Source organism: Miniopterus natalensis, chromosome 1, assembly GCF_054644295.1.
Source record: "Miniopterus natalensis isolate mMinNat1 chromosome 1, mMinNat1.hap1, whole genome shotgun sequence".
Taxonomy (NCBI): domain Eukaryota; kingdom Metazoa; phylum Chordata; class Mammalia; order Chiroptera; family Miniopteridae; genus Miniopterus; species Miniopterus natalensis.
In genome coordinates, this window is record NC_142081.1 from 181228738 (window position 1) to 181254623 (window position 25886).

The 25886-nt window shown below is 40.5% G+C and overlaps 1 protein-coding gene across 2 annotated transcripts in view; it reads right to left on the reverse strand.

Moving 5' to 3' along the window:
- The window catches only part of NWD2 (NACHT and WD repeat domain containing 2), a 126009-nt gene that overhangs the window by 46194 nt on the left and 53929 nt on the right, over positions 1-25886 (reverse strand). Inside the window, exon 3 of one of the 2 annotated variants that reach the window (XM_016206335.2) lies at positions 12696-12812. In XM_016206335.2, the coding sequence (XP_016061821.2) occupies positions 12696-12812 (117 nt within the window). Of the gene's footprint in view, positions 1-12695; positions 12813-25886 lie in introns of those variants that run through there. The other variant, XM_087827885.1, reaches the window with a different exon arrangement.

Consider the following 25886-nt stretch of genomic DNA (forward strand, 5'->3'; position numbering starts at 1 on the left):
GTATGTGCCCTTGGTCAGAATCAAGCCTGGGACCCTTAAGTCCCCAACCGACTCTCTAACCTCTGAGCCAAACTGGCCAGGGCAGCAGGGTGTGTTTTTTTAAAATGATTTATAAAATTACACTTAGAGAGGACACATAGGGGGTATACTGAAAAGAAAACACTTTTACAAGTCAACAAATTGTAAGTCCCTGTGGCTCAAAGGTCACTCAAATTTTTAAAAAACCACATATTCAGGGAAATAAGGCAAAATACAAGTGCCAGCAGAAAGGTAATTGCATAACAGGCCAAGGAACTGTCCTAAGATCCTGGCAAAACCAGGTTAGAGTCTATCTGGCATCAGCCATGACCACAAAAGAAAATGAAGTTCCCTCCTAACTTCCTTGAATTGTGGACTGTCACCCCAAATGAATGACAGCTAAATGCACCAAATGGCACCCTGTCACACTGCCCACTTCCTTAACCAAGAGCCTTGCTGTTGTTATTATTTGGCCCATGTTTCACTTCTTGCTTTGAGAAAGCTTAGATAATAAAATTGAACTTAAACCTGCCCATAAAGATAACTGTTGTATACGGCCTTTTTTTTCAATTCAGACATCAGTATAGAAGAACATAATAACAGAACACTTTGTTTTTTAACCCACACCTGAGGATATTTTTCCCATTGTTTTTCAGAGATAGTGAAAGGAGCCGGCAGGAAGAGAGAGAGAGAAAGGGAGAAAAAGAGAGAGAGAGAGTGAGAGCGAAACATTGATTTGAGAGACACATCAAGTGGTTGCCTCCCGCACGCGCCTGGACCGGGGGCCGCCTGCAACTGAGGTACGTGCCCTAGGTTGGAATCGAACCCAGGATCCTTCAGTCCATGGGTCAATGCTCTAACCACTGAGCCAAACCAGCAAAGGCAATAATAATGGAACACTTAAAGTTCTCCAAACCGAAGTCACTGTTGTTAGTAGTTTGTAAAATGATTATTAATAAAGATATGGTGCAAACACAGGCCCATGCATTTGGAAGGCGGATAAAGAACAGAGAGAACCATACAAAACTTACCTTCTTCATCATCATAACCAAAATCAGGTTTACAAATATATATTTTTATTATGGAAGGATGAGATGCTCTAAAATATGCTTTATTTTATTCTGAAAATATTTTGTCCCCTGATCTTTTGTAGTAACTTTGGTCTGACAGTAAAAATCATTTAGAAAACCATGTTGACTTCTGCAGGTCTTCATAAAGCGTTATCAGTGAATTTCATTTTTTGTTTTACTACACCAAACATTGGGAGATATTTTTGAAAAACATTTCTCTTTCAACAGAAAGAGAAGGAACAAGGTGAGTACTATCTTTGTTCATCAAATCACACTGTCACTGGGGTGGTCACAGCTCTAGCATTTACTCGAGTTTGCCCTGTATGGCACTAGCCTATAATTCAGTCTGTCTTAAAAAAAAAAAGTGACTAGCAAATAGTTAAAACTCTGAAAGCTGCCTTTGAGAACCTAAATTTGATGATCTCTATTTTTAAAAATTCTGCAATAGGAAAATGACACACTGTTTTAGAGGCTAGATGGAATCATGACATCTAATCACAAAGTGTCCTTTGAAAGTAGAGGAATCTCACATTCAGCCCAGTACAGTAGACATGTATTCCTAATTCATATCAGTTATGCTAGGTCCTGCAGACAGAGGACAGAGATAGAAACGCCTCCTGAGAATTCATAAACCAAACTTTAAAACAAGTCTAAACAGAGATCCAAGTAAGTGACATGGAAGCATGGAGCAATACTTAAAAATAGATACTATTCTCCTGGAGGCTAAACACTTTTTTGTGTGTCACTGGTGTACTAAACACTTTGGCATATATTATCTTATTTACTACTGACAATAAAGTAATGAAGTATTATCATTACCACCACTTTCAGATGAAGAGATAAGATCCAGTGAGATTAAGGTATGTGGGATTAGGCTTAGCCTAGATTTCTAGGAGTAACTGGACAACTTTTCACGTCAGCCTTGTGCACAACCCTGTGTTCAGTATAGTGATGTTCTATTTCCTTTTTTTTCTAAACATTCTATTTCTTAAAAGTTGAAGGGTCCAGAGCCTCAGACAAAAATGACTGTTCTCAACCACCAGTTATGCTGCTTCCTCTGAGTCAGGAATTAACAGGCAAGTCACACAATAATATTCCAATGCTAATGAACGTCTGAAAGTGTTCTTAAGCATTACTAGCAGCCAAAGGGGTAAGACAAAATACCCTTTTTCACCTATCAAATCGACAGAAGTTTTAAACAGAGGAACTATTCAGACCTGATGAGGCCATGAGATGTGCATTCTCACCTTCTCTGGGTAGAAACACAAATTGCAAAATCTTTCCAGAGAACAAGTAGAAAATCAGGACAGTTCACAAATATTCAAGACTTTGGCCTAGTAATTCTGCGTCTTGGAGTGTCTCCTCAGGGAAAAAAATTAGGCATTTTGAATTTATATGAAAAATTTAAATGCATTAATATTTATAATAACAAATCATCATCAGAAATGACCTACATATTTAAAAATAGGCAATGTTTAAATATACACAGTTCATTCATATGCTAGAATATCATTAAAATCATATTCTAAAAACATGTTTCATTGGAAAATGCTCCTGATAAAATACTGGAAAAAAGTTCTCTAACGAGACAGAACACAATGGTTTGAGGGAGTGCACTGCAGAGCAGCCACCTGAGCTTACACCTCACCTAGGGAACCACTTGTCTTTCCCTGCATCAGTCTCATCAGGAAAACTGGGATTACAACAATGCCACCTGTGGCAGAAGACTCTTAACAAAACTAAATGAAAACATGCACAGAAGCCCTTAGCATTGGGCCTGGCACATGTGTAAAATAATAGGTAAAATATTGATGTGAATATCTCTGGATGGTGAGATGATTATGGATGATTTTTATATTTTCTTTCTTTAAAATCATCTATTTCCAAATTTCTGTCAATAAGCTTTCATTTTATAATAGGCATGCTTACAGTAATCACAAAGTTGGTTATCAACATATCATAGATATTCTTAAATATTCTTAAACTACAAAGAAATAATTTATTGCGAGATTTACAGAATTCATCACTGGTTAGAAATGGGTCTTGAATGGCTTTTTTTGCATCCATTGAGATTAACATATTTTTCACATTAACTTATTAACAAACTGTCTAATAATAAATCTTTGTTATACTTCTGGGATAGGTATCTAAGTATGCTACTAGATACTTTTTAAACCTACTTTTGAATTTGGTTGAGTACTTTTGTAAAGAATTCTGAATCTATATTAAAATCAATAAGGAATGTTAATTTTTGTGCTCTCACGTTTGGGGGCAGGATGATGCTACTGGATAAGTGAATAAGATGGCTTTTGCATCTTTGTCTTCACAATAGAACAATTTATTCAGCATCAGACCACGTTCCCTAAAAGTTTAGAATAATACCACTTTGCCTACTGTTAGAAAGCAAGAGGAAGCTTATTTTTTGAAGTTATGTTTCGGTGAACTTGCAGGTTCTTTTACAATTACCAATTTATCCAAATCTTCTTCAATCTATTTTGGTATTTAACACTCCTCAGAAAAGTAATCCTATCATTCAGCTTTGAAATTTTCTCAGTGTCAAGTTTTACGCAGTGTTTTCATTTGAAAAGCTTACTCGTGATATAACTGTTTAAAACTTATGTATGTAACTTAGACGCATGGTACCTAGTACGTGTCATGTGTCAGCGTTGTTGCTGGTAGTATTTCTGTATCTGTGGCTAAATCATCTTTTTATTCCTAAATTTGCTTCTACGTATATTCCCTATTTTATTAGATTCGTCAAAGATCTGTTTTCTATTGTTAGTAAAAATCATTTGTCCAGAATTTTTTTTCTCTAATTACGTTTTTGATTATTGCTCTTGGCCCTAGTGTTTACCCTGGAAATACCTGTAACTCTAGGGTTGGGTTCCATTGGCTGCCCTCTGGCTCTACTTTTTCCTTTTATTTTACATCTCTCTTTTTCTTCTGCCCACCAAAAAACCATATCATGTTTATTCTCTGTATCAATGACTTGATTTCTACTGTGTTAATTCTGTTCTTGGTTTTGCTTGTAAGCCACCCAACCCTACCATTTAGTTGTGTGTTTTTTTCCACACTAGTCTGCTCTCACCATATATGATTTTTAGCCTCAAAAGTCTGTGTGCTACTGAGAGGCCAACATGTTTTCTAAAGTCTTTTGTTTCCTGTGGCAAATAATTTTCAGGTATATTACTTTCTAATTATTCCCTTTTTGTTAATCTGTAAAATGTTTTTCAAAAAGCTTTTTTCCCCCCAAACGTGATGTTGGTGTATACAGGATATCTGTCTTGCTCTTGGGTCCTGATCTCTGTCCATTTGTGTGTCGGTCAACTCTTCTCAGTTTAGTAAGAATAATAGCAAAAATCATTATCACATCATTGATAAAAATGAACAGGAACAGCTTTCCATCTGAACTTCATTAAAGAAACTGTTTGACAGCCTATTTTGGCCATCTATTAAGAGGAAATTAGAAAGGAAAACATAGTGATTATGATTAGTAAGAAAGTAAAGGTAAGAGTGATAATCCATGGGGGAGGGTTTCCACAGGTAGATTAAAAAATTAATCTGTAGGTTTGTTCATGCTTGATAACATAGTTACAAAACTAGTAAAAACTAAGCCTATGCTGAACATTTTAATTGCTGAACATTTTATAATTAAGCTTTAGTATCATTATTCTTCCTGTCTTGAAATGAGGTTTAGAGACAGATTTAATGACTCATCTAGATTCTTTTTAAGCTGATCTCATCTGCTACGTTTTGGAAAAAGTTGAGTCCAGTACTTCGCTGAGACTGCTATAGGTAATTAAGATGCAATTGCTTCCCTGCTGTTGGTTAATCAGGGTCACCTCTGTATTTCTAACTGATTCAAGTTGGAGACCAATTAATATCCATTTTCATGGGGACACAATTTAAAGCCTCTTCCAAGTGCTTACTCAGCCTCCTTTCCAAGGCCAGGTAAGAGGCCTTGCCCCATTTGGGGGCAAGAAAATAAATTTTATAGTTAAGGGAAAGCACCATGGTTAATCTACGTGCACAGAGAGAAACATTTTAAATTATGTGTAATATTGCTGGTGGTATATGAATATTTGATTCCAGTCTAGAAACACTAATCTTAATGATAGGCTTGGAAAACCCAGAGCATCCATTATCAACAATATGTTTTCGTATAATTGACAGTGAGTAAATGCTGAACTAAGTGAAAATAGGCAGATTCCCTTTTCGTAATCTGAAGTTAAATAGTTAAACTATTACCGCTTCTATAATCAGAGACAGCATGTATAAATAAACAGAAATGCTGAAATATCTAAATTGCTCTGACCCTTTCAGTTCATACCCGCAGAACAGCTGGGAAGGTGGTTTTGCAAATTACAGCAAAGCGAGAAAGGGGTCAGGAGCAAAGGTAACCCCACAGCGAGGTCTGCCCGCACATCCTCCAGCAACTCGGAGGCTAAGGGAGGCAGAGGGACAGGGCAGCAAGAGGCCACCCTGGTCCTCCTGGGGCTGCCATGGACAGCTGAGCGCACAGAAGAGCCAGGAACAGAGAAGTCCTACAAACTGTCCCACGTCTGCGCACGCGTCCAGGCTGGGGTGACACCGGCTGTGGCCTCCACTCCCAGCGCTGAATTTGCATTCGGCTCCCGGTAGACATTTACCAAACCGATCTGTTCCCGATAGTTTAAAGAAGAAAAGTAAAAAGCAGTAGGAGACGTGTTCATGGACTGTAACGGTCCACACTGATGCTGCGTGCAGTTCAACTAGTTCCCGCTCGGCCCCTCTCCTCGCAGCCCGCCCAGCGGCAAAGAACGACAAAGAAAACACCGGGATCACAGGGGACCAGGAACATTACACATTCTCACGGGTTCGTACAGACTGTATTTTGAGCAAATAATTATGTTTTGTACACCTGGATTGTAGGTTACTCTATAACAGGTGTTCTTGTGCATCTCTGGGATGGATGGGAGGGCGCACACCCTGGGTGATTAACATAATCACCTTTGACTCATCCTGCTCCTTACACCCATTTTTTAAAAAATCCTCACCAGAGGATTTTTTTTATTGATTTTGAGAGAGAGAGAGGGAGGGAGAAACATTGATGTGAGAAAAACCTTGATCGGTTGCCTCCAGTATGTGCCCTGATTGGGGATCGAACCCACAACCTTTTGGTGCACTGGATGACACTCCCACCGACTGAGCACGTGGCCAGGGCCCAACCCCAATATTTTAATAGTCAACATCAATTCTGTTTCTAATCTATGCCCATCTCTGCATTTCATCTCTCACCACCCTGGATTATTTTGTGCCTAGATCATGACATCAGCTGGGCTCCTAAGGAGGCGTCTCACCTCTGGCCTCTTCACAACATACCTCCCGAGTCACAGATCTCAGCAGTGGTCTCACTGCTAACAAGTGTCAGCTGAAACGTGTAAGATCTGGCCCCTAACTGCGTTCAGGAACTGCTGGTCTCTGGACACTCGAGGCGCCCTTACACCCCCTGCCCTAGGTCTGCAGAGGGAAAGCCCTTAGTTGTTCTAAGTTCAGGGCAAACATCACTGCCTCTGGAGTCTTTCCTGACTCATAAAGTCAGACTAAAGTGGAGAGGCGCCGTCTCCATTTGGCCCCCGTAGCACTCCGGTAACACCACATTACTGCATTAGTCAAATTGCATCCTATTTGACTGCATACACACCTCTCTCTCCGTTTCAGCAGGTGATAGATGTTACTTTTGTACTCACGAGCACAGAGTACTGCTCGGAGGGCTTAGCAGAGCCTTACACACGACAGGCACTACATTGATTTGCTGGTGGTTTTACTGAACAACACTGTAAAGTCTGCATTTCCAGGCCCACATAGAGACTTTAGGTCTTGGTATAGTAGACCTGGACCTTGTACTGTGAGTAGATACAGGGTAAGCATGAGGGGGGAAATCTACGAAACCTTTATGTTGTTTTCACAGTTTGCATGTGTGGTATTTCCAAGCACAGATTTTGGCAGCTTCAAGTTTCTGTCTAGGGAAATTATGAAGTCGAAGTTTATCACAGAATTTAATGGCTGGACTGAACTATCTTAATAAAGCCTAGGACAGCACAGTTTAATTCCCCATCGGAGAAATGTAACATTGCTCGCTAGACCAATGATTGTTTTCGCTGACTTGTTCAACTGTAAATGAGAGAATTCCACAAAACTGAGACAGGATATTATGGGACACTTTCTGTACTTTTGTAGTGGAAAAAACAGACTAGGAGAAAGGGAACTTGGGTTCTAGCCCTCACAATGGCCCTAAGTCAACCACTTAGGGTCTTGTGGTAGGAAGATTTGGGGCTTTGGAATTTGACACCCATATTGGAATCCTGGCTCCAACTCTTACTAGTTTTAAGACTTTAGGCAAATTACAGAAACTGCTTAAGTCTCAGCATCCTCACTGATAGAACTGGAAAAATATTGGCCTCAGTGGGTTGGTATAAGAAATACTATGTGAAAAGTGTTCAGCACAACACTGGCCATATTTAAAAGTTCAGGAAATACTGGATTCCTTTGCTTCTTGGGGTCTCAAATTCCACCTTGTAAAATGCAGGCCTTTTAACTACCTAATTACTTTATGATCTCAAGGCTCTTTCCTGCTCTGAAGTTTCCATCACCCTTTATCCTTAGAGGTACAAACAGTACTCAGAGTCTTTGAAAGTGTTTTAAAAGCTGTTGCTTCTGATCAATATGCCTTTTTCTTCTAATCGCTTCAGGTTTCACTTTGTCTTTTTCTAGCCTCTTGCGATGGACAATAAAACCATTAATTTCCAAACTCTCTTCTTTTCTAATAGACATTTGAAACTATGCATTTCTTTCTGTTTTTCTCTAAGCACTGCTTTAGCTGGATCCCACACGTTTTGATGTGTTGTATTTTTATTTTAGTTCAGTTCGAACATTTAAAAGAATTTCCCTCTTGATATTTCTTTGACCCATGGTTCATTTAGAACTATGTTCTTAACTTCCACATATTTGGAGATTGTATTATCTTTCAGTTGTGTTTCAGTTTTTAATCCCACTGAGGTCAGAGCAAAAATTTAATAAGATTTCAATCCTTTGAAATGTGTCGAGACTTGTGTTCTGCCCACCATATGGACGGACCGCACCTTAGCGAATGTTCTGCGTGTCACTGAGAGTAGGTCTATTCTGCAGTTATTGGCCGTAGCGCTCTCTAATGTAAGTCACGCTGTTCAAATCAGTGTACTTACTGATTTTTCTGCTTATTCACTCAAACACGAAAATAAGTTTCTAAAAATCTTTAACTTATTGTGGATTTGTCTATTTCTCTTCTAGTTCTGACAACTTTTGGTTTATATAATTTGAAGTCATGCTATTAGATGCTTTTAACTGTAGGAACATTATATCTTCCCACTGAATTGAACTTTGTTACTATGAAATGTCCAGTTATCTGAAAGTCTGTGTGATATTGATGTAACTTTCTTGTGGTGAGTGTACAGCACACAGTTGAATCTCTGTTTTCATGGGAGTATTTAGCCTGTTTACATTTAAGGAAGTGGCTGGGTTTAAGGCTATTACCTTTCTATTTGTTCCATCTATTCTTTCTTCTTCTTTCCCAGCCTTCTTTGAGAAAAGTTATTGAGATTTTTATTTATATCTTTTTATATTCCTCTTTAGTGGTTTTCCTGTACACAGGGGTGACAGTATTTACCCTTGACTTATTATAGGTCAGCTTAAACTTGTACTTGTGTCATTTTCCAAATAAATGCCAGACTATCTTTAAAAGTGGCTCCTCTGTGAAGCCAGCTCACCAAGAAAGAGCTCTCATCCCTGGAAATTTTGGGGGAATCATCCTTTTCCCAGCAGCTCTATTATCTCTTTAAAAATAGGATGTTTATAATTTATGTTTTTTAAGCTGTTGCAGGTCTACTCAGAAGCAGATGTCCTTAGGACTGTAGCCTTAAGTGAACATTTTTTCTTACAAATTGAGTTATAAAGAGTTTGGTTGCTCTCCAGTTCAGTTTTTCTCCATAATTCTCTTTACCAAACAAAAATATGCTGTATTACATGAACTGTGAAACAATGGAAATAGCTTATGTATTAATCAAAACTTGTTGTGAAAATACTTTATATATTAGCAACCATTAACTCAATGACTCTCTCTCGGCTTTTACCAGTGACAGCCAGCTCTCTTTTCAACAATAATTTCCAACGTTTGCCCATTCTAACTTCTTCTGGTGATAAGTAATTTATTCCTGGGACCAATTTATTATGGGAGCCTAATTGGAACCTATTTTAGAACTCTGATGACTAGTTGATTTCAACTAGACAGGCTTAATACTGCATGTTAAAAAGTCTTTGTTTCTCTTGTTATTACAAGCAAAATATATCTGGAAAGTATGAGATTTTAGATTTTTATTTACATTTTTAAAAAGGACTTAAAAATACAGATGTGTTCAAACAGCTGCCCGGGATAAGCAGGCACAGTTGGCACATCTCTAGGACCCTGGACCATCACCCAAAGCACAACTTATTGAAAATGAAGTTCAAAAAAGCCAAGCTCATACAACATTTCAGTCCAAGTTCCCTCTGGATCCCAATTCCTTGGGTACTTAAAGTGAAAGCTTTGTTTGGTTCTGAATATATTTGTATCAAATATAAGAGCTAATGTCTGTGAAGCCTTTGAAGACATAAAAACATTTTTCCATTCAGCAATGGTTAATTTTCTCACCAAAGACTTCACCATCAGGTGAAGTAATATGCCATGCTTTGCAACCCACAGGGGTGATCATGATGTCTAAAATATCGCAAGGGAGCACTGAGCAAGGAAAGTGAAGCTCAAAAGCGACCCATGTATGCCCACAGTCACCACAGTTACAATGAGAAAGGCCCTAGGAGCAGTACTTTTCCTATAAGCAGTGAGATAAGCCTTGGGTGATACCGGATCACTGGGGTGAATAATCCTAGCTCTACCCACAGGGTTTCATTATGGTTGTCCTGAGTTTCAACATGTAACAGGGAGCAGGGGGAGGGATAAATGATTTGTTTATGCTCAATAAAGTTGTCACTGATGTTCTATCAGTTAACCTTTACTCTCAGAACCTGCACAAACTTGCGAAGTCTTTAAATTATTCATCCCCCTACCAGCAAAGTGTTGGCCATGACTAATTTTGGTTAGTTTGGGCATGACACTCTACAGGGCAATCAAAGGGAGGGAATGTCTTTCTCATTCCTGAATTTCTGAGGCTGGAACAGATAGCGCTAGGGAATCATAGCCATTGAGATTCCCCAGGGCAAACCCACAGCGCTTGTTACCTCCCAAATCTGGCTTTCTCAGCGTGACGAAATCCGTTCCAACTTGCCTTCCAATGTTTGGATCTCTTCTGTAGCACCACTCCCTGCCCGAGTCATTCCTTAATGACAACTTTGTTGGTGACACACTCATTACAATTTGGGGCAGGTGATTTCATCTTTAGACAACTTTGAGGGATGATAATAAATGATTACAACAGCAAATAACAACCAACGCTCATTGTGGTTACTCTACGGGAGACACTATATGTGCCCTGTAATTTCATTTCAGTCTCAGAATGACACCAGAAGGTAGATAACTATGGTCATCATCATCTTCATTTTACAGATAAGTGAACTAAGGCTTAGGGTCATAAAGGAACCCCTCCAATGTCACACAGCTATGACATGTTAGTTAAGGACCCAGGGATACATGACCCTAAAACCCGAGAGACTGCAACACCCTCTGATTTCTTCCCTGGAGCTGAAATCTGCCTCCTTGTATTTCCACCCGCTTGTCCTAGTTCTATCTTCTAAAGGCCCATGGAAAAGTCTTCACTCCTCCGCCACTGCTAGCTCTTCAAATAGCTAACATGGCCTGCAGGACTTCTTGTGTTCGCTTCAGACCACAGGATGCTCTTCTCAGGTGTCCATTCTTCAGCTGCCCCTAAACCATGCACGTGCCTCGCTCGGCTTGTAACATTAGCTTTCCAATGGGCCTCCCTGCTCTGCCTTCTGCGGTACCCCCGGCAGCCGTGGACGCCTTAAGCTATGTCAGAGCGCTGTAGTGTTCTGCTCAAAACACTCCGGCTTCTCATGTCATTCAGAGTAAAAGTAAAGTCTTTACAGCCGACTTTGAGATGAGGGAGCCCGTGACGTGGTGCATCTCTGTCCCCTGGCCCTTGCTCTCACTGCCCCAGGCACACTGGCCTACTGGCTGGTCCCCGAACAGGACAACCGCCTTCCCAGCTCCCCTCCCTGGAGGCGCTCTCTGAACACCCCCTGCCTCTTCCCCACCGCTCTTCCCACCTCCCTTCCAAAGTCACCTTCTCGGGAGCCCTTCCGCAACTCCTCTACCGAAAATAAGCCTCTCACCGCACTGCTGTTCCCTCTCCTCTTCCGTATTTTCCCCCACAGCACGTCTCACCATCTGACTCGTTTCTTTTACTTAGGCCTCTGAGATTTGCTTGCTCCCTCCCCTTACGCCCAAGGAAGAATGCAAGCTCTGCGAGGGCAGAGTTTTATCTTCTAAGTTCAGTTCCAAGGTTAACTCATACGAAACCGGCCCACAACATGACTATTTCGCATGGGCCAACCGACCACACCCCAGCACTAAGAGCAGCCCCTGGTGCAGAGTAATATTCAATAAGGAGCTGGTGAATAAATGAATAATTTATCCATACACTGACATTAAAAATATTATATTACAGAGCTTTCATGTACTTTATTATTTCTGGTAAGGACTTTATCAGCTGGTCAGGTTTATGATCTCTCTTGTTATCTTAATCCTATGTGGAGCTGAATATAGATGGATATGCAAGTAAGTATTAACAGCATTTTTGTTGATATACTGAACCTCGCTTTTAATTGTATGATTTGGTATTTTCTTCATAGCATTCACTAGCAATTTTACCCCTCATCTGTCAGACTCAAAACTTCCTATGTTGAAAGGGGCAACTGCCCTATCAATTGGTAGATCTGTTTGGATTCAAAATAAGGTGCTTAAGCTAAATTAAGACAGTTTCTGCACCATCACCTGCCATATACTGACCTTATCTTATCTTACTACCACTGAGCTTACACAGAGGAGTGGGTATTGTTTAGAACAAAATTATGAACTAATAATAATGTTCCACTTGAATTTGTAGCTTATAATGAGCAGCTAGCTGGAAATCTCTGCATAATCAACATTTTTTACAGGGCATCACCTCCTGTTGGTGGATGTGACATAGCATATCTGGAGCATTTCAGCCACTGTGCTTAAAAAAACAGTCAGAAACTCTAATGTTGAAAAATAGAGACTCTATGATTAAATACATTATACAATATAAGGAAACTTAGGATGATTACTGTAGGATTGATACAGTAATCCTTATTGCTGACCGCAGGCACTGTGGAAACGGTTGTGAAACCCAAGTCATCCCTCCCATTTCAAATTATTCACCGTGAATTTGCAGTGCTCCTTAGGAAAAGCTGAGGGTTTTGTTCTCACACATCTTTAAATAGAAATAGAAAACCAGTATCCCCCCCCCCATTTTAAAAGCCCCATAAGAATCACAGATCAGCAAGAATTCTCACATTCATCTACAATTTAATATAAAGCATTAGTTTTTTTATACCCACAACAAAACATGGACCTGCAGAAGTTTTCAAACAATCCTCCAGCAGCTTCATGCGTGTCTTCTGCAGCTCCGGGCTGTCCCAGTCGTCTGCATCCACTCCCCAGTACAGATCTATGACCTGGAACGACAGAGGAGGAGGCGGCATTGACTCACCTGCGGAAAACTTATTGACCTATAGGCTTGACTCTCTCACACTGTTAAGCTAACAAGACTTTTAACTTTTCTCTTTGCAGCATTTTTTTCCCCTTAGAGAGGGAAAATGATTTTTAAGATCCACCTAAAGAGATTTATTTTTATATCCTATGATGGGTTGGAGCTGAGCATTGTAACTTCTTCCTATGCTCCTGATTATACTACTGATGTGGCCCAGAGAAAATGAAATGTTAAATGTCGGAGGCTTTGCAGCCCAGGCTTTCATTGTGTCAAAATGGTAATAGAACTTCCAAAAATGTTTGAAAGCAGCTGGGATATGGTTATACATTATTTGAGATAATTAAATAACAAAGTATGTTACTAAGTGTCTTAATAAGAGAAGGGAAAACCGCAATGGGCATTAACATACCTGAAGTTAAACATCTACATTTCTTTCTTTCTTTCTTTTTTATAAAGAAAAGAAACCCAAAGAACATGTTATTATCATGGTTTATGGAACAGGAACAGCCGTTTTGTTTCTGTCTGTGTTATCTACAAGCAGTCTGGCTTTCATCAATACATATCTGAGAAACATGTACTGGAAGCAATGAAAGGTATGCCTTACTAAGAAGTGAGGATAATGGGTGACAGGAGCTTCTATCTCACTTCAAAGACTACAAGGAAGATTCTGAGGGTCTCCAGAAACTTTTACAAGCACTATACTCTTTGGAAAATTTGCTATGGAGAGAAGGAAGGGTCCTATTCCTTTTATTCAACTGCTATCTGCATAAGGTAAATGTTTTCAATGGCAGCTTTGAAGGTTTCTTCTTTTTCTTTCCCTGTTTCTCACAAGCAGAAAAAAACAAAACAAAAACCCCAACAAAACAAAAACCCCTCCCCTCCTTACTGTCTGCATGGCATTCAGTGCGATGGAAGCACAGAGCAGGGGCCCCGTGCGCCACTGCACCCCAAGCAGATCTGGGGACTCTGTGTACCTCCCAGGCCATGGTCCCACACAGGGGTGTTTGTATCACACAGGTGTCTTTATCAGCATTTTAAGTTTTTAGATGGCTGGAAGAGATACAACAGCTTTTTAAAAAAGATCCCCACGCCCCGGCCAGTGTGGCTCAGTGGCCGAGCGCTGGCCCATGAACCAGGAGATCACTGCTTGGTTCTTAGTCACGGCACATGCCTGGGCTGTGGGTTCATCCCTGGTGGGGCTGTGCAAGAGCCAGCTGATCGATGTTTCTCTTTCATATCAATGTTTCTCTCTTCCTCTCCCTTCCTCTCTCTAAAATCAATTTTAAAAAAACATTAAAAAGAAAAGAGTCCCACAGCCCAGTCTACAAGTTTTATAATATATGAAACTATCAGCACTGATTTGGAGGTTCTTCCCTTTAATCTACCTAATAAGGTTTAATCACAATATTAAGGAAGGGGACATCTGAGATTATAACATCACTGTTCAATATGGGAGCCTTTAGCTGTGGCTATTTAAAATTAAATATAAATTAATTAAAATTAAAAACTCAGTTCTTCAAATCCTTAACAGTAACAACGTGTGGCTACTGACCCCCATGCTGGAAGGCAGAGATATAGAATACTTTATCATCATAGAAAGTTTAATTGCACTAAACTGTAAATTACTGAGATTTATATACTGACTGAAATAATTAGAACAAGACATTTCGTCCATCTGCCAATAAACTGTCAAAATAAACACACACCTATGGCAGTGCTAGTGGTAATTCTTAGCTGTGCCATGTACAAACTAACAGCTACACATAGAGCCTTGTCTCCATCCTTTTGGCTGACACTGTTTGGATATATCTGAGGAAAGGTCTGATTTAGAACAAATGAAGAGAAACAAAAATGTATTTATGAATTTGTAAATATGTAAATATGAAGATTAAGATAACAAAAGCTGTAAGTATACACCTGCTCATCTCTCTTCTTATAATGACAAAATTGTATAAAGTAATAATTATAACAGTATGTCATTGGATTTGTAACATCTATAGAGGTCACACATATAACAATAATAGCACAAACAGGGAGAAAAGGGACTGGAGCCACTAAAATCAAAGGTAAAAGAGAGGTTGTTACTAGTGACCTTACAGAAAAGAAAATTAGATTATACTATGAACAACTGTATGCTATTGAATGAAATGGACAAATTTCAATGGACACAAGTTACATAAATTGACTCAAGACAAAATACAAAATGTGAAAACATTTTAAACAAGAGATTTAATAGTAATTTTAAAAACTGTACAAGAAGTAAAGCCTAGTTCCATACGGAAGTGCTGGTAAGTTCTACCAAACATATAAAGAAGAATTAATACCAATTTTTCAGAGTCTTCCAAAAATTAGAAGAGAATACTTCCCAATGTATTCTATGATACTAAAGCCAGACAACCATCACACGAAAACTACAAAGCAATATCTCTTCTGAATATAAAACAAACATCCTCAATAAAAATACCATAAAAACCTAATCCAGCAACATATTAAAAAGGATTATACAACACAACTATGCAGAACTGATCCCAGGAATACAAGGTTGGTTTACCAACAGAAAATCAACTAAGGAGTCTGGCTGGCGTGGCTCAGTGGTTGAGTGTTGACCCATGAACCAAGAGGCCCCTGGTTCTATTTCGGGTCAGGGCACATGCCTGGGTTGTGGGCTTGATCCCCAGTAGGGGGCGTGCAGGAGGCAGCCAATCGATGATTCATTGATAAACAATCATTAATGTTTATCTCTCTCTCCCTCTCCCTTCCGATCTCTGAAATCAATAAAAACATATATAAAAAGAAAAGAAAATCAACTAATGTAATATACTATGTATCAATAGAATAAGGGACAAAAACCATATGAGCAATCTCAACAGACACAGAAAAAAATATTTGATAAAATCCAACACCCCTTGATGATAAAAATATTAAACAAACTAGAAAAAGAAATTAACTTCATCAACTTGAATAAAAGGCATGTACAAAAAAACTACAACTAATATGCTTAAGAAAGACAAAGCTTTCTCCCTAAGATGAGGATCACGAGAAGGGTATCTACTCTCAATGCTTCTATTCGACACTGTACTGAAGGTTCCGGCCAGGGCAGTTAGTCAGGAAAAAGAAATAAAATACATCCAGATAGGAAAGGAAGAAGTAGATCTTTCTTTATTCATAGATGACATGACCTTGTACAGTTGACCGTTGAACAACACGGGAGTTAGCAGTGCTAACCCCTCATGCAGTAAAAAATCTGCATGTAATTTTGAGTCCCCCTAACATTAACTACTAATGGCCTACTGTTGACCAAAACCAGTCGATGAACACATTTTATATGTTATATATTTTATATATGAATTCTTACAATAAAGTAAGCTAGAGAAAATATCAATAAAATCATAAGGAAGAAAAAATACATTTACAGTATTTATTTTTTTAAAAATCCACACAGCCCTAGCTAGTTTGGCTCAGTGGCTAGAGCACCTGCTTATGGACTGAAGGAGTCCTGGGTTCGATTCTGACCAAGGGCACCTACCTCGGTTGCAGGCTCAATCCCTGGCCCCAGTCGGGGCACGTGCAGGAGGCAACCAATTAATCTGTCTCTCTCACATCGATGTCTCTCACTCACTCACTCACTCACTCACTCACTCACTCACTCACTCACTCACTCTCTTTGAAAAGCAATGGAAAAAATATCCTCAGGTGAGGATTAAAAAGAAAAACCCTCATATAAGTGTACCCACGTAGTTCAAACCTGTGTTGTTCAAAGGTCAATTGTATATTGAAAATCCTAAGGAAACCACTAAAAAACTCTTGAACCTAGTGAGCAAAGCAAGGTTATAGGATACAAGATCAATATACAAAAACCACTGTACTTCTGTACACAAGCAATGAGCAATCTAAGATGAAATGAAGACATTTAAATTCCATTTAAAAAAGCATCAGAAAGAATAAAAAACAGGAACAAATTTAAGAAATGAAAAATATATACTCTGAAAATTACAAAATACAATGAAATTAAAGATCTGAATAAACTGAAAAACATCCCACGTGACTAAATTGGGAGACTTCTCCCATGTAAATGAATTGGGAGACTTAATATTGTTAGGTTGGCAATATTTTCCAAATTAACCTACAGATTCAATGCAATCACTGGAAAACTCTTAGCTGGCCTAGTTATAGAAGTTGACACGCTGATCCTGAAATTCCCACGGAAATGCAGGAGACCCAACAGCCAGAACAATCTTTTGTAAAAGGAGCACAAAATTGAAAGACTCACACTTCCGGATTTCAAACTTACTGTAAAGCTACAACAATTACAACACTGTAGTACTGGCATTAGGATAGTCAACAGAATAAAACTGAGAATCCAGAAATAAATCTTCACACTTGAGGCCACCTGATTTCAACACAGGTGGTAAAACAATTCAAGGAATAGTTTTGTTCAACAAATGGTACTGGGACACCTGGGTACCCACAGGGGAAAAAATGAAGTCTGACCCCTACATCACTCCATATACAAAAACTAACTCAAGATAGATCATAGACACAAAAAATTAATCCTATAAAACTCTAGTTTTTTGAAAACATACAGTATATCTGTGACCTTGGATTTGCCAGTGGTTTCTTAGGCATGAGAGCAAAAAGTACAAGTGATCAAAACACAAAAGATAAATTGAATTTCCTCAAAATTAAAAAAAGTTTTGAGCTTCAAAGGACACAAAGAAAGCAAAAAAGAGAACTCTTAGAATGGAAGAAAATACAATGGAACCTCCATTCTCAGACTTAATTTGTTCCGGAATGCTGTGTGAGAAGCTATTTGTTTGAGAACCAAATCATTTTTCCCCACTAGAAATAATGTAAATTGAGTTAATCCATTCCAGACCCCTAAATGATTCTGTTTTGACCTTTCTTATATACACTACATGTCTAAAGTACTGTTTAATCTATAAATAAACACAGCTTTTCTTAAATTTATCGAACTATTCCCTAAGAGCCTTAAAGGAATCACTTTCAGCACTACACTTCAAGTGGGCAAACTTTATGATATGTGAATTGAATTATATCTCAATGACACTGCATATCTAATTTGTATTGTGATTTTTCTGCAGGTCTTACATTCTCTACTCAGAGTAGAACTGAAGTTTAAATCAAGCATATTAAGAGCTAAACAATGAGATCTAACTACCTACATGCAGACCAAAATGACCAGAGTAAAAGTTAAAACAAGGCTTTCCCTTATATTGTTAAATAGGAGCCTGACCGTCACATTATTTATTTGCTGCAAATAGGAGTCTTTTGTAATAGTTTTTGCATCTGTTATTTCCCTAAAGTTTGGCCACCACTGCCCTCCTCCCTCCAGGCATTCACAACTCCAAGTGTCCTCACTTCAGGAGCTCTGTTTAAATATTCTCCCGCTTCCAGCTTTTCTCCCTCAAAGTGGTTTTTTCTCAAATGTCTTTATGGGCAGAAAATGATGAAAAAAAGATAAAATCAAGCAACCATGAAGACAGGGAGGAAATAAATAAATGAAACATCTGACTTAGGCAACACAAAACACCATTTGGGGCAAACAGACATGCCATATATCGGCATGATCAATAGCTGGCAGAAAGCGGTTGGAACTCAAAGTGCTCAACAAGACAAGATTTATTATATACTTAAAAAATTAAGTTTAGCTTTTAGCCTAATGTCCAGGCACTGCAGACACTGGAATCTAATTTACTATTTATTGGAACACTAACTTGTTGACAGCATATTTTATGTGCCTTTACTTATTTCATCATTAAGTATAAAAGCTCAGGAAAGTAATTTGATTTTATCTCTTTTTACTTAAAACCATCTAACTTGTTTTAAAATATTCTTAGGGAAGCTAACTTATCATGCTTATTATAATGTGCTGAATTGGTTTGAAAACAAACAAACAAAAACCCCAGCAGATAAAAGCTCTAACAAATTTTAACCACTTGAAATCAGACATAATCATTTAAATTCCAAGATTGCTGAACAAATAACAGAGCAAACTATAAGAAACAAATAATAACCTGATGCTTTACTGAGAAACAAAACAAAACCCAGATCTGAATTCATAAGGGCTTCATGCTATTTCTTCAAAGAGCTTTTAAATTTAAGTAGTTTCCAAAATATTTTCCCATGCCCTGTGACACTACTGAATGCAGAACAAAAATGTAACTACAGAAACAACAGAACTAATTTTGTTTTTGAACAAAGATGGTGCCGAAATGAAGGCTGTTCCTCCAAGTTATTGCAATGGGAAGCTACACACTCATTCCAATGATCCTGCCACTGCCAAGGGCACTCCCTCTGTAGGAATCATCACATTCTGTATTGAAGAAAATGCCTGTCACTTTATAGTTGGGGTTTGTTTTTATTAAAAATGTTATTTCTCCTGCTTTACTGGCCTCTACATTTACAAGACATGGCTCTGAAAAGACCGTTAGCTCTTTTAAAAAATCAAATCCCCCTAAAGAGATTACATCTGCCACTATTAAAAATATTCAAAAGAACACAGAGCAGGTTCAGAAAGATTTGGACAGAAACAATATTATTGTGCTATGGACCGTTGGGAGCGGGTGCCGTGTCTGGACATGGTCCACGTAGCCTGAGGGTCTGGAGTCAAGGACTCGACCCTCCCCACAAGTTCCCATGAGGAGCTGAGACAAAGATATCACCAAGGTCTGGGCTCACGGAGGAGGCAGAACGTTTACTCTGAAAGAGTGTTCATGCGGCCTTGGAGGAACTAGTTTGTATCACCCTCACCGCATTATCACTTGTTTGTCACTCGCTATATAATAAAGGCGTTGAAGCCATTTGGGGTGCTCCTCATTGGAGGGCAGCCCTCCTGAGCCCGTAACTTTGTCTGTCTCTCTCATTCCCACCCCTCAAACTCAGGTTTGTTCGTTTCTCAGGCTGGTTCCTGACAATGGACACAACTTTCAAGGTCAATACAGAGGTGAGGTCAGCCCTCATTTGAATTTGTTTTAGTAGTTGTTTCCCATTACTAGATGCATCTCACAGGAGAGGGTGAGCAGGGAGGAATCTTAAACCTCAGACTAGGTTTGTCAGATACTGTTTACCAGCGGTGAGCTATGCTTTATAGATGTGGTAATTCTCACTCTAGTTAGAATGACTTTCCCCAGATTAATGGGATACAAGAAATAAAAACCCCTCTTCAGATCCACATGATCCATATCCACACCTAGAACTACTGCAAATACTGAGTTTAGGTCACCTGCAATTATTCTGTTGGTCATGAGACACAGGGAGTATGACTAAGATACACATTCCTGGGAAAATCAAGTCCTATATCAAGCCCAGGAGGGACCAGCTGGCCCCAGTGGTCATACACAATCACCAGATAGAAAGGGTCCCATGGCATGAGGTAGGATAACACTCCATCCAAAGGCACACAGACAGCAAACTGCTCAGACCTGAAGCTCTCTGTCTTGGCAGAGTTAGCCTCTGGACAGTTTTAACAATTACGGGATGGTAAGGAAGACCTGAGCCCTAAACTAGGGCAGGCCTCTGACTATTAAGGCTTAATGAACATGGAGGCACAGAGAAGGTACCAGTTGTTGCTGGAAGCAGAAAAGGAGCGAGAGGCCAGAAGCCACAGTGCCCCTGTAAGGAGCACAATAAACTGGAGAGCTCACGGCACACAGGACGCTCAGCCAGGCTGCGGCGAGGTGCCAGTTCCCTTCAGGGGCGGGACATGTGGCCTCGACAAAGCATGTGACTGAGTGAACACCCAGCATCGGCCCTGTACGTCCTTTGCAGCAAGCATCGCCCTGGGCGCTGTTGTTCAGGACCATCTTGTCTGTGAGACTGTAAACTCCACGAGGGCAGGAGCCATGTGTTTTCAGCTCTATGTGTCCCCCACAGCCACAACTCCACCTGGGGCAGAGCAGAGGCTCAAGGAAGCCTGCGAATAAATGAATAAAGCCCGTGGGAGCAATCCGTGGGGAACTAGGGTAGACATCAGTGAGGGAGAAAGATGGGAGTCTAAAGTGGAAGGATACGTGCACAGGAGGCTGCCCTTCAGAGGGTAAGAGAAACTTCTAGACAGAACAGCACCACAAGTGTGACATGGCTGCCCACTTAGAGATGAGGTCACAGCATCATAATTTTGGAAGCTGAAAGGAAACAAGGATGAGGTAGAAGAAAGCTGAGTTTCAGTTACTTTTCAGTGGTTCATAACTAATTATTGACAAAGTAAATCTCTTAAATGAACATTCTTTTTATTGGGCAATGACCTGTTAAAAGCTCTCCTCTCCTTCCTATAAGAAATAAAAAATGAAAATGGAAAGAAATAGCTATAGTGTGCTCAGAATTTGAGAAAAGCTTCATGGTGATTGTACCCAACTGGGACACTTAAATGTCCAACCTGCAAATGGGATCCCTCCTTCTGTTTATTAAAGGGTTCATCTTACTGGGTGATTTCCAGTGTTGGGGCAAGCAGACAGCCACAACTGAGCAGAACTAAATGTTCAGCAAAGTAAATTCTGGCCCTCCCACAGAGCCACTGCTTTGTAGGACACATATTAGGCAGGAGGTTACCAATACACACATGCAAGTTAACAAAATGCTGTCTCGGGCAGTGAGGCATGAGGACTCCAGAAGAGCCATCCACGCTGCAGAAACAGTGGGCTGACGGTTACAATCAAGCTGGAGTAGCGGGAGGTCAGGTATGACACAGTGCTTTCTGTCCCTTCCCCGTCTCTCTTCACCCCCCTGCCCCCTTTTTATGGATTGGCTCATGGATGGGAGAAAGATCTGGAACATGCTTATAATATTCCCACAGAATATCAACTTGGCAAGGCCTGCTCGGGCTTCGACAGACAGGACAGCGATGTGAAGAGCGAGACGAACTGGGTGCTGCAGAGCGATGGTGCGTGGTTCAGCTGGGGGTGTGCATTCCTGAGAGATGGTGCGTGGTTCAGCGGGGGGTGTGCATTCCTGAGATGGTGCGTGGTTCAGTGCAGGGTGTGCATTCCTGAGATGGTGCGTGGTTCAGTGCGGGGTGTGCATTCCTGAGAGACGGTGCGTGGTTCGGTGTGGGGTGTGCATTCCTGAGATGGTGCATGGTTCAGCGGGGGGGGGTGCATTCCTGAGAGAGGGTGCGTGGTTCGGTGCAGGGTGTGCATGCCGCCTGAGAAGCGCACATGACTACGAGGCGGCGGGCGGGGCGGAGTGGCCGACAGTGTGGAGGGAGGACCAAGGGCATCACACAGGTCCTGTCATTACAAAGCCCAGGTGCATTCTGGCAGCTCGGGAGGCAACATGCGCCCCGGGAGTCCTGGGCGGGCGGGCGGGCAGGGGGGAGTGTGCAGAGCAGGCGGCAGGCTCCCCTGGGCAGGGCGGCTGCGGCGGAAAGCAGGTGGGGCAGCTAATGGAGAGCCTTCGGGGGGAGGCTGAGCAACTGCCCAATGCAGTAAATATCAGTGAGGTCGAACTAATGGGAGACTCACATAATGTAACTGAATCTACAACCGTGATGTGCACAGAGAATGTACCTACTTCACTTGGTCAAAAAGGAGCACGGGCCTCCTGCCCGAGTCTCCGGCCGTCCTCGGGTGGAGTGCCTTCCGTGTGCCAGACACTGTTACTGCACTGAATTCTCCTAACGATCCTGGGAAAGAAACACTGTCCCATTCATGGTGGGTTTTCTGTCCCATTCATTTTACAGAGAGGTCAACTATGTGTCCGAGATCAAGCACTCTGCCCAGTGTCACAGGAATGGTAATCTGTAGACCCAGAATTTGAATCCTAGTCTAACAGAAAAATTTATGCTGTTTCCACTAAACCCCATAAATGACATGATGTGCTGCAATTTATTGAATCTAAAATATCAGCGTAGGCTGCTCTAACATTGTACGTTCCACTAAAAGAGAGACACACTGCCAATTACACCATCACATATGCCACACCACTTATTTGTAAGACAAATCCTGATTTCTGAGATGTCAAAATGGGGAAAAAACACAGGCATCTTAGAATAATGAATGAAATCTGGTGAATACTATTTAAGGAAGATGATCTGAGCAGCTGTGTAGAGTCTGGACCAGAACATGAAAACACCCAGGGGAAGGAAAGGTTGGGAAAAGGTTGCCATAGTCATTCAGCTGTTAAGAAAAGGAAGCCTGAGTGACATGGGAAGAAAAGGCGAACTTCTAAGAAACACACCGGCAAAGGTAAGGGGAAAGTAAGTGCCCTTGCTGAACACTGGCAAATCAAGTAACATATAATTAAACACCTTGTCTTTTACTGAAGCCATGTGTGCTCTCTACTCTGAGTGGGGTTGATATCTTTCCACTCAGTTGTTTCCATCTCTGATCATTCAACCTACATATATTACACACAGAACTGAAGCTCCCATGATCAGAGAGTCTGGTGCATTTTCATTATGTATCTTAGTTTCAATGAAAAAATAAAAGGAAATACTAGAAAACGGCCTGTCACACAGGCATATAGATAAAGTTATGTGGCCTAGCTTAAAATGTAACTCTATATCCTATCAATTTAGTTTAATAAAGATTTAACTAAATAGCCTACTATGTGCCAGATACTTGACTGACTCTTGGGAAAAGATTAACACAATAAAGACAGTAAGCGAGCCAATACATGAGTAAACGGGAAAAAGATACAACACTGATACATGCAACGTAAAGAATAAAATAGGGCAACGTAAAAGAGTACCCAAGATTGGGTCACCAGGGAAGTGACATTTCAGTGGAGACCTGAAGGACACTAAGAAGGTGAGGAGGTGAGCCATTCCTACAGAGACAAAACATCCAGGGCAAAATCCTTAAGTGGGAATGGGCTTGAAGTGTTCAAGGAACCACATGGAGGACACGGAGCTGCAGGGCAGTGGGCAAGAGGAGAGGGCATGACTTACGGTCAGATGGGAAGGCTTTGGGGACAAGCAGGACTTAGGAGGTGATGCAGGGGAAGAAACGGACTGAAAAACATTGCAGATGGAGAACATCAGCAAAGGCAAGAGGCATGCAACAGATCAGGATGTTTGAGTAACTCAAGGAAATTCATTTCTCCTGGGCTCACTGTACAACCAAGGATGGAATCCAGACTACTGTGGGGGTAAACTGGTTTTTTCATGAAGCTTCTGGCACCATATCTTGTTGCAGTTGAAAAGAGAACCATCTCTCTAGAAAACATATCCTCATGGAGATCTATAATCAACCTACCAGAAAAGACCATACCAAAATGTATATTCTTAGAAGGCACCGTTTATTTTTTGAGCTCCTGCTAAGCTTAGACTCTGGAAAGCAAATGAACCATGCATATTTTACTCTTAGCACAACCTCAGACCTGTAAGCTGTCACCATCTCCATTTTAGACACCAAACTGAAGGCCTGGCGGGTTGTCCCTTGGACAGCTGGGGCTCAGTTCCATGTCTGCTTTGCCCAACGCTGTTTCCACTGCTGTCCAGCATCTCATCAACTGAGTCACTGAACCTGTCTAGAACGATCCTTGCCATCAATTTATTCTACGACCCTGGCTTGCTATAGTTTTCCTTTGGCTTTATCTGTCTTCTATGCCTGCCTGTAATTTAGAAAATATACTTCTTTATTTTTCTCCTTAGTCAATCCTAATCAATACCATGTTTTATGGAAGCTGTTCTGTAGTTCAAAGACTTCCTCCCTCTACTGACAAAAATGATGCAACCCCGACCTCCCTCAAAGACGAGATTAATATGCTTGCACGCATTTCTTGCTCTACAGCAACTGAGTCCCCAAGGTTGTCTCTGTCTTTGGGACCTGACAGATCAACATTTTTGTAACAGTTGAGACCCTGTTATCAGCAGAACCAGATTCCTCAAAGAAGGTAATGCTAAATTCACAACGAGCAATTTAATTTAGGTTCATAAGTTATCAAGCAAATGGTACCTTATGAATAACTATTCAATATGTATGTCAATGCCTTGCGGCTGACTGACACTATGCATTGAGATTGAAGTCCTTTGAGACTATTATTTTATGCATCATATTAGAAGGCATCATGAGGTCTACCAAGATAAAATATCTATACAGGAGGAAACAAGGGTGAGATTTTTCTTCCACTAATTGGTGCATTTTGCACTCCTACACCACAAAGCCCTACTACACATTTCCTCACTTAACAATGTAAATATATAGCTAAGATACAGCACTGAAGAATTAAGATTTCCATTATATACAAGGTTGAAAAACTCTGTCTAAATGTTATCTGGTGCCAGAGCCATTTATTTTTGCAATCTCTGGATGTCCAAGAGATGTCCAAGTTTTCAAGCACTTTTCTATTAGATGGCAAAATCAACGGAGTCTACAAATGCCAGGGTTTTCATAAACTTTAGCAATGACATGCGCAGTTACTGTCTCTTGAAAGGTTGCTTTAATTTTTTTGGTAAATGGCAAATCCCTGAAATGCTCAGGAAAAGGGACATCCTGCAATGTGAGTAAGACAGAAGACAAGGACTGGCTAGACTGCTAAAAGGAAACACCTGTAAGGAAGTTGGTCCCAATTTTAAGATGCAAAACATTTTTAGAGACCAGAGCTTAGAGGCAGGTGCTCAACAACCTTCACCTTTTTCATAAGAGTGGAAACTGTCAAAAAAGCAAATAAACATGGTTTGAAGGAAGACAAGCCAATAACAGGCAGGGAGGGTCCAAGAGACAGAGCATAAAAGTGCAAAACATGAAAAGTGGCCCTAGCAGGTTTTGCTCAGTGATTAGTGTTGGCCCTCAGAATGAAGGGTCTTAGGTTTGATTCTGGTCAAGGGCACGTAACTTGGTTGCAGGTTTGATTCCCAGCCCCGGTCAGGGTGAGCTGGGGAGGAACCAATCAATGTGTCTCTCTCACATTGATGTTTCCCTTTCTCTCCCTCCCTCCAGCCCTTCCTCCTTCCCTCTCTCTCTGAAAAGCAATGGAAAAAATATCCTCAGTGAGGATTAAAAAAACCCCAAAAGCCATGAAAAATGACTAAATATTTTATCTCAATTTTCCAGTGTTTCTTTCGACCCACACTTACAGG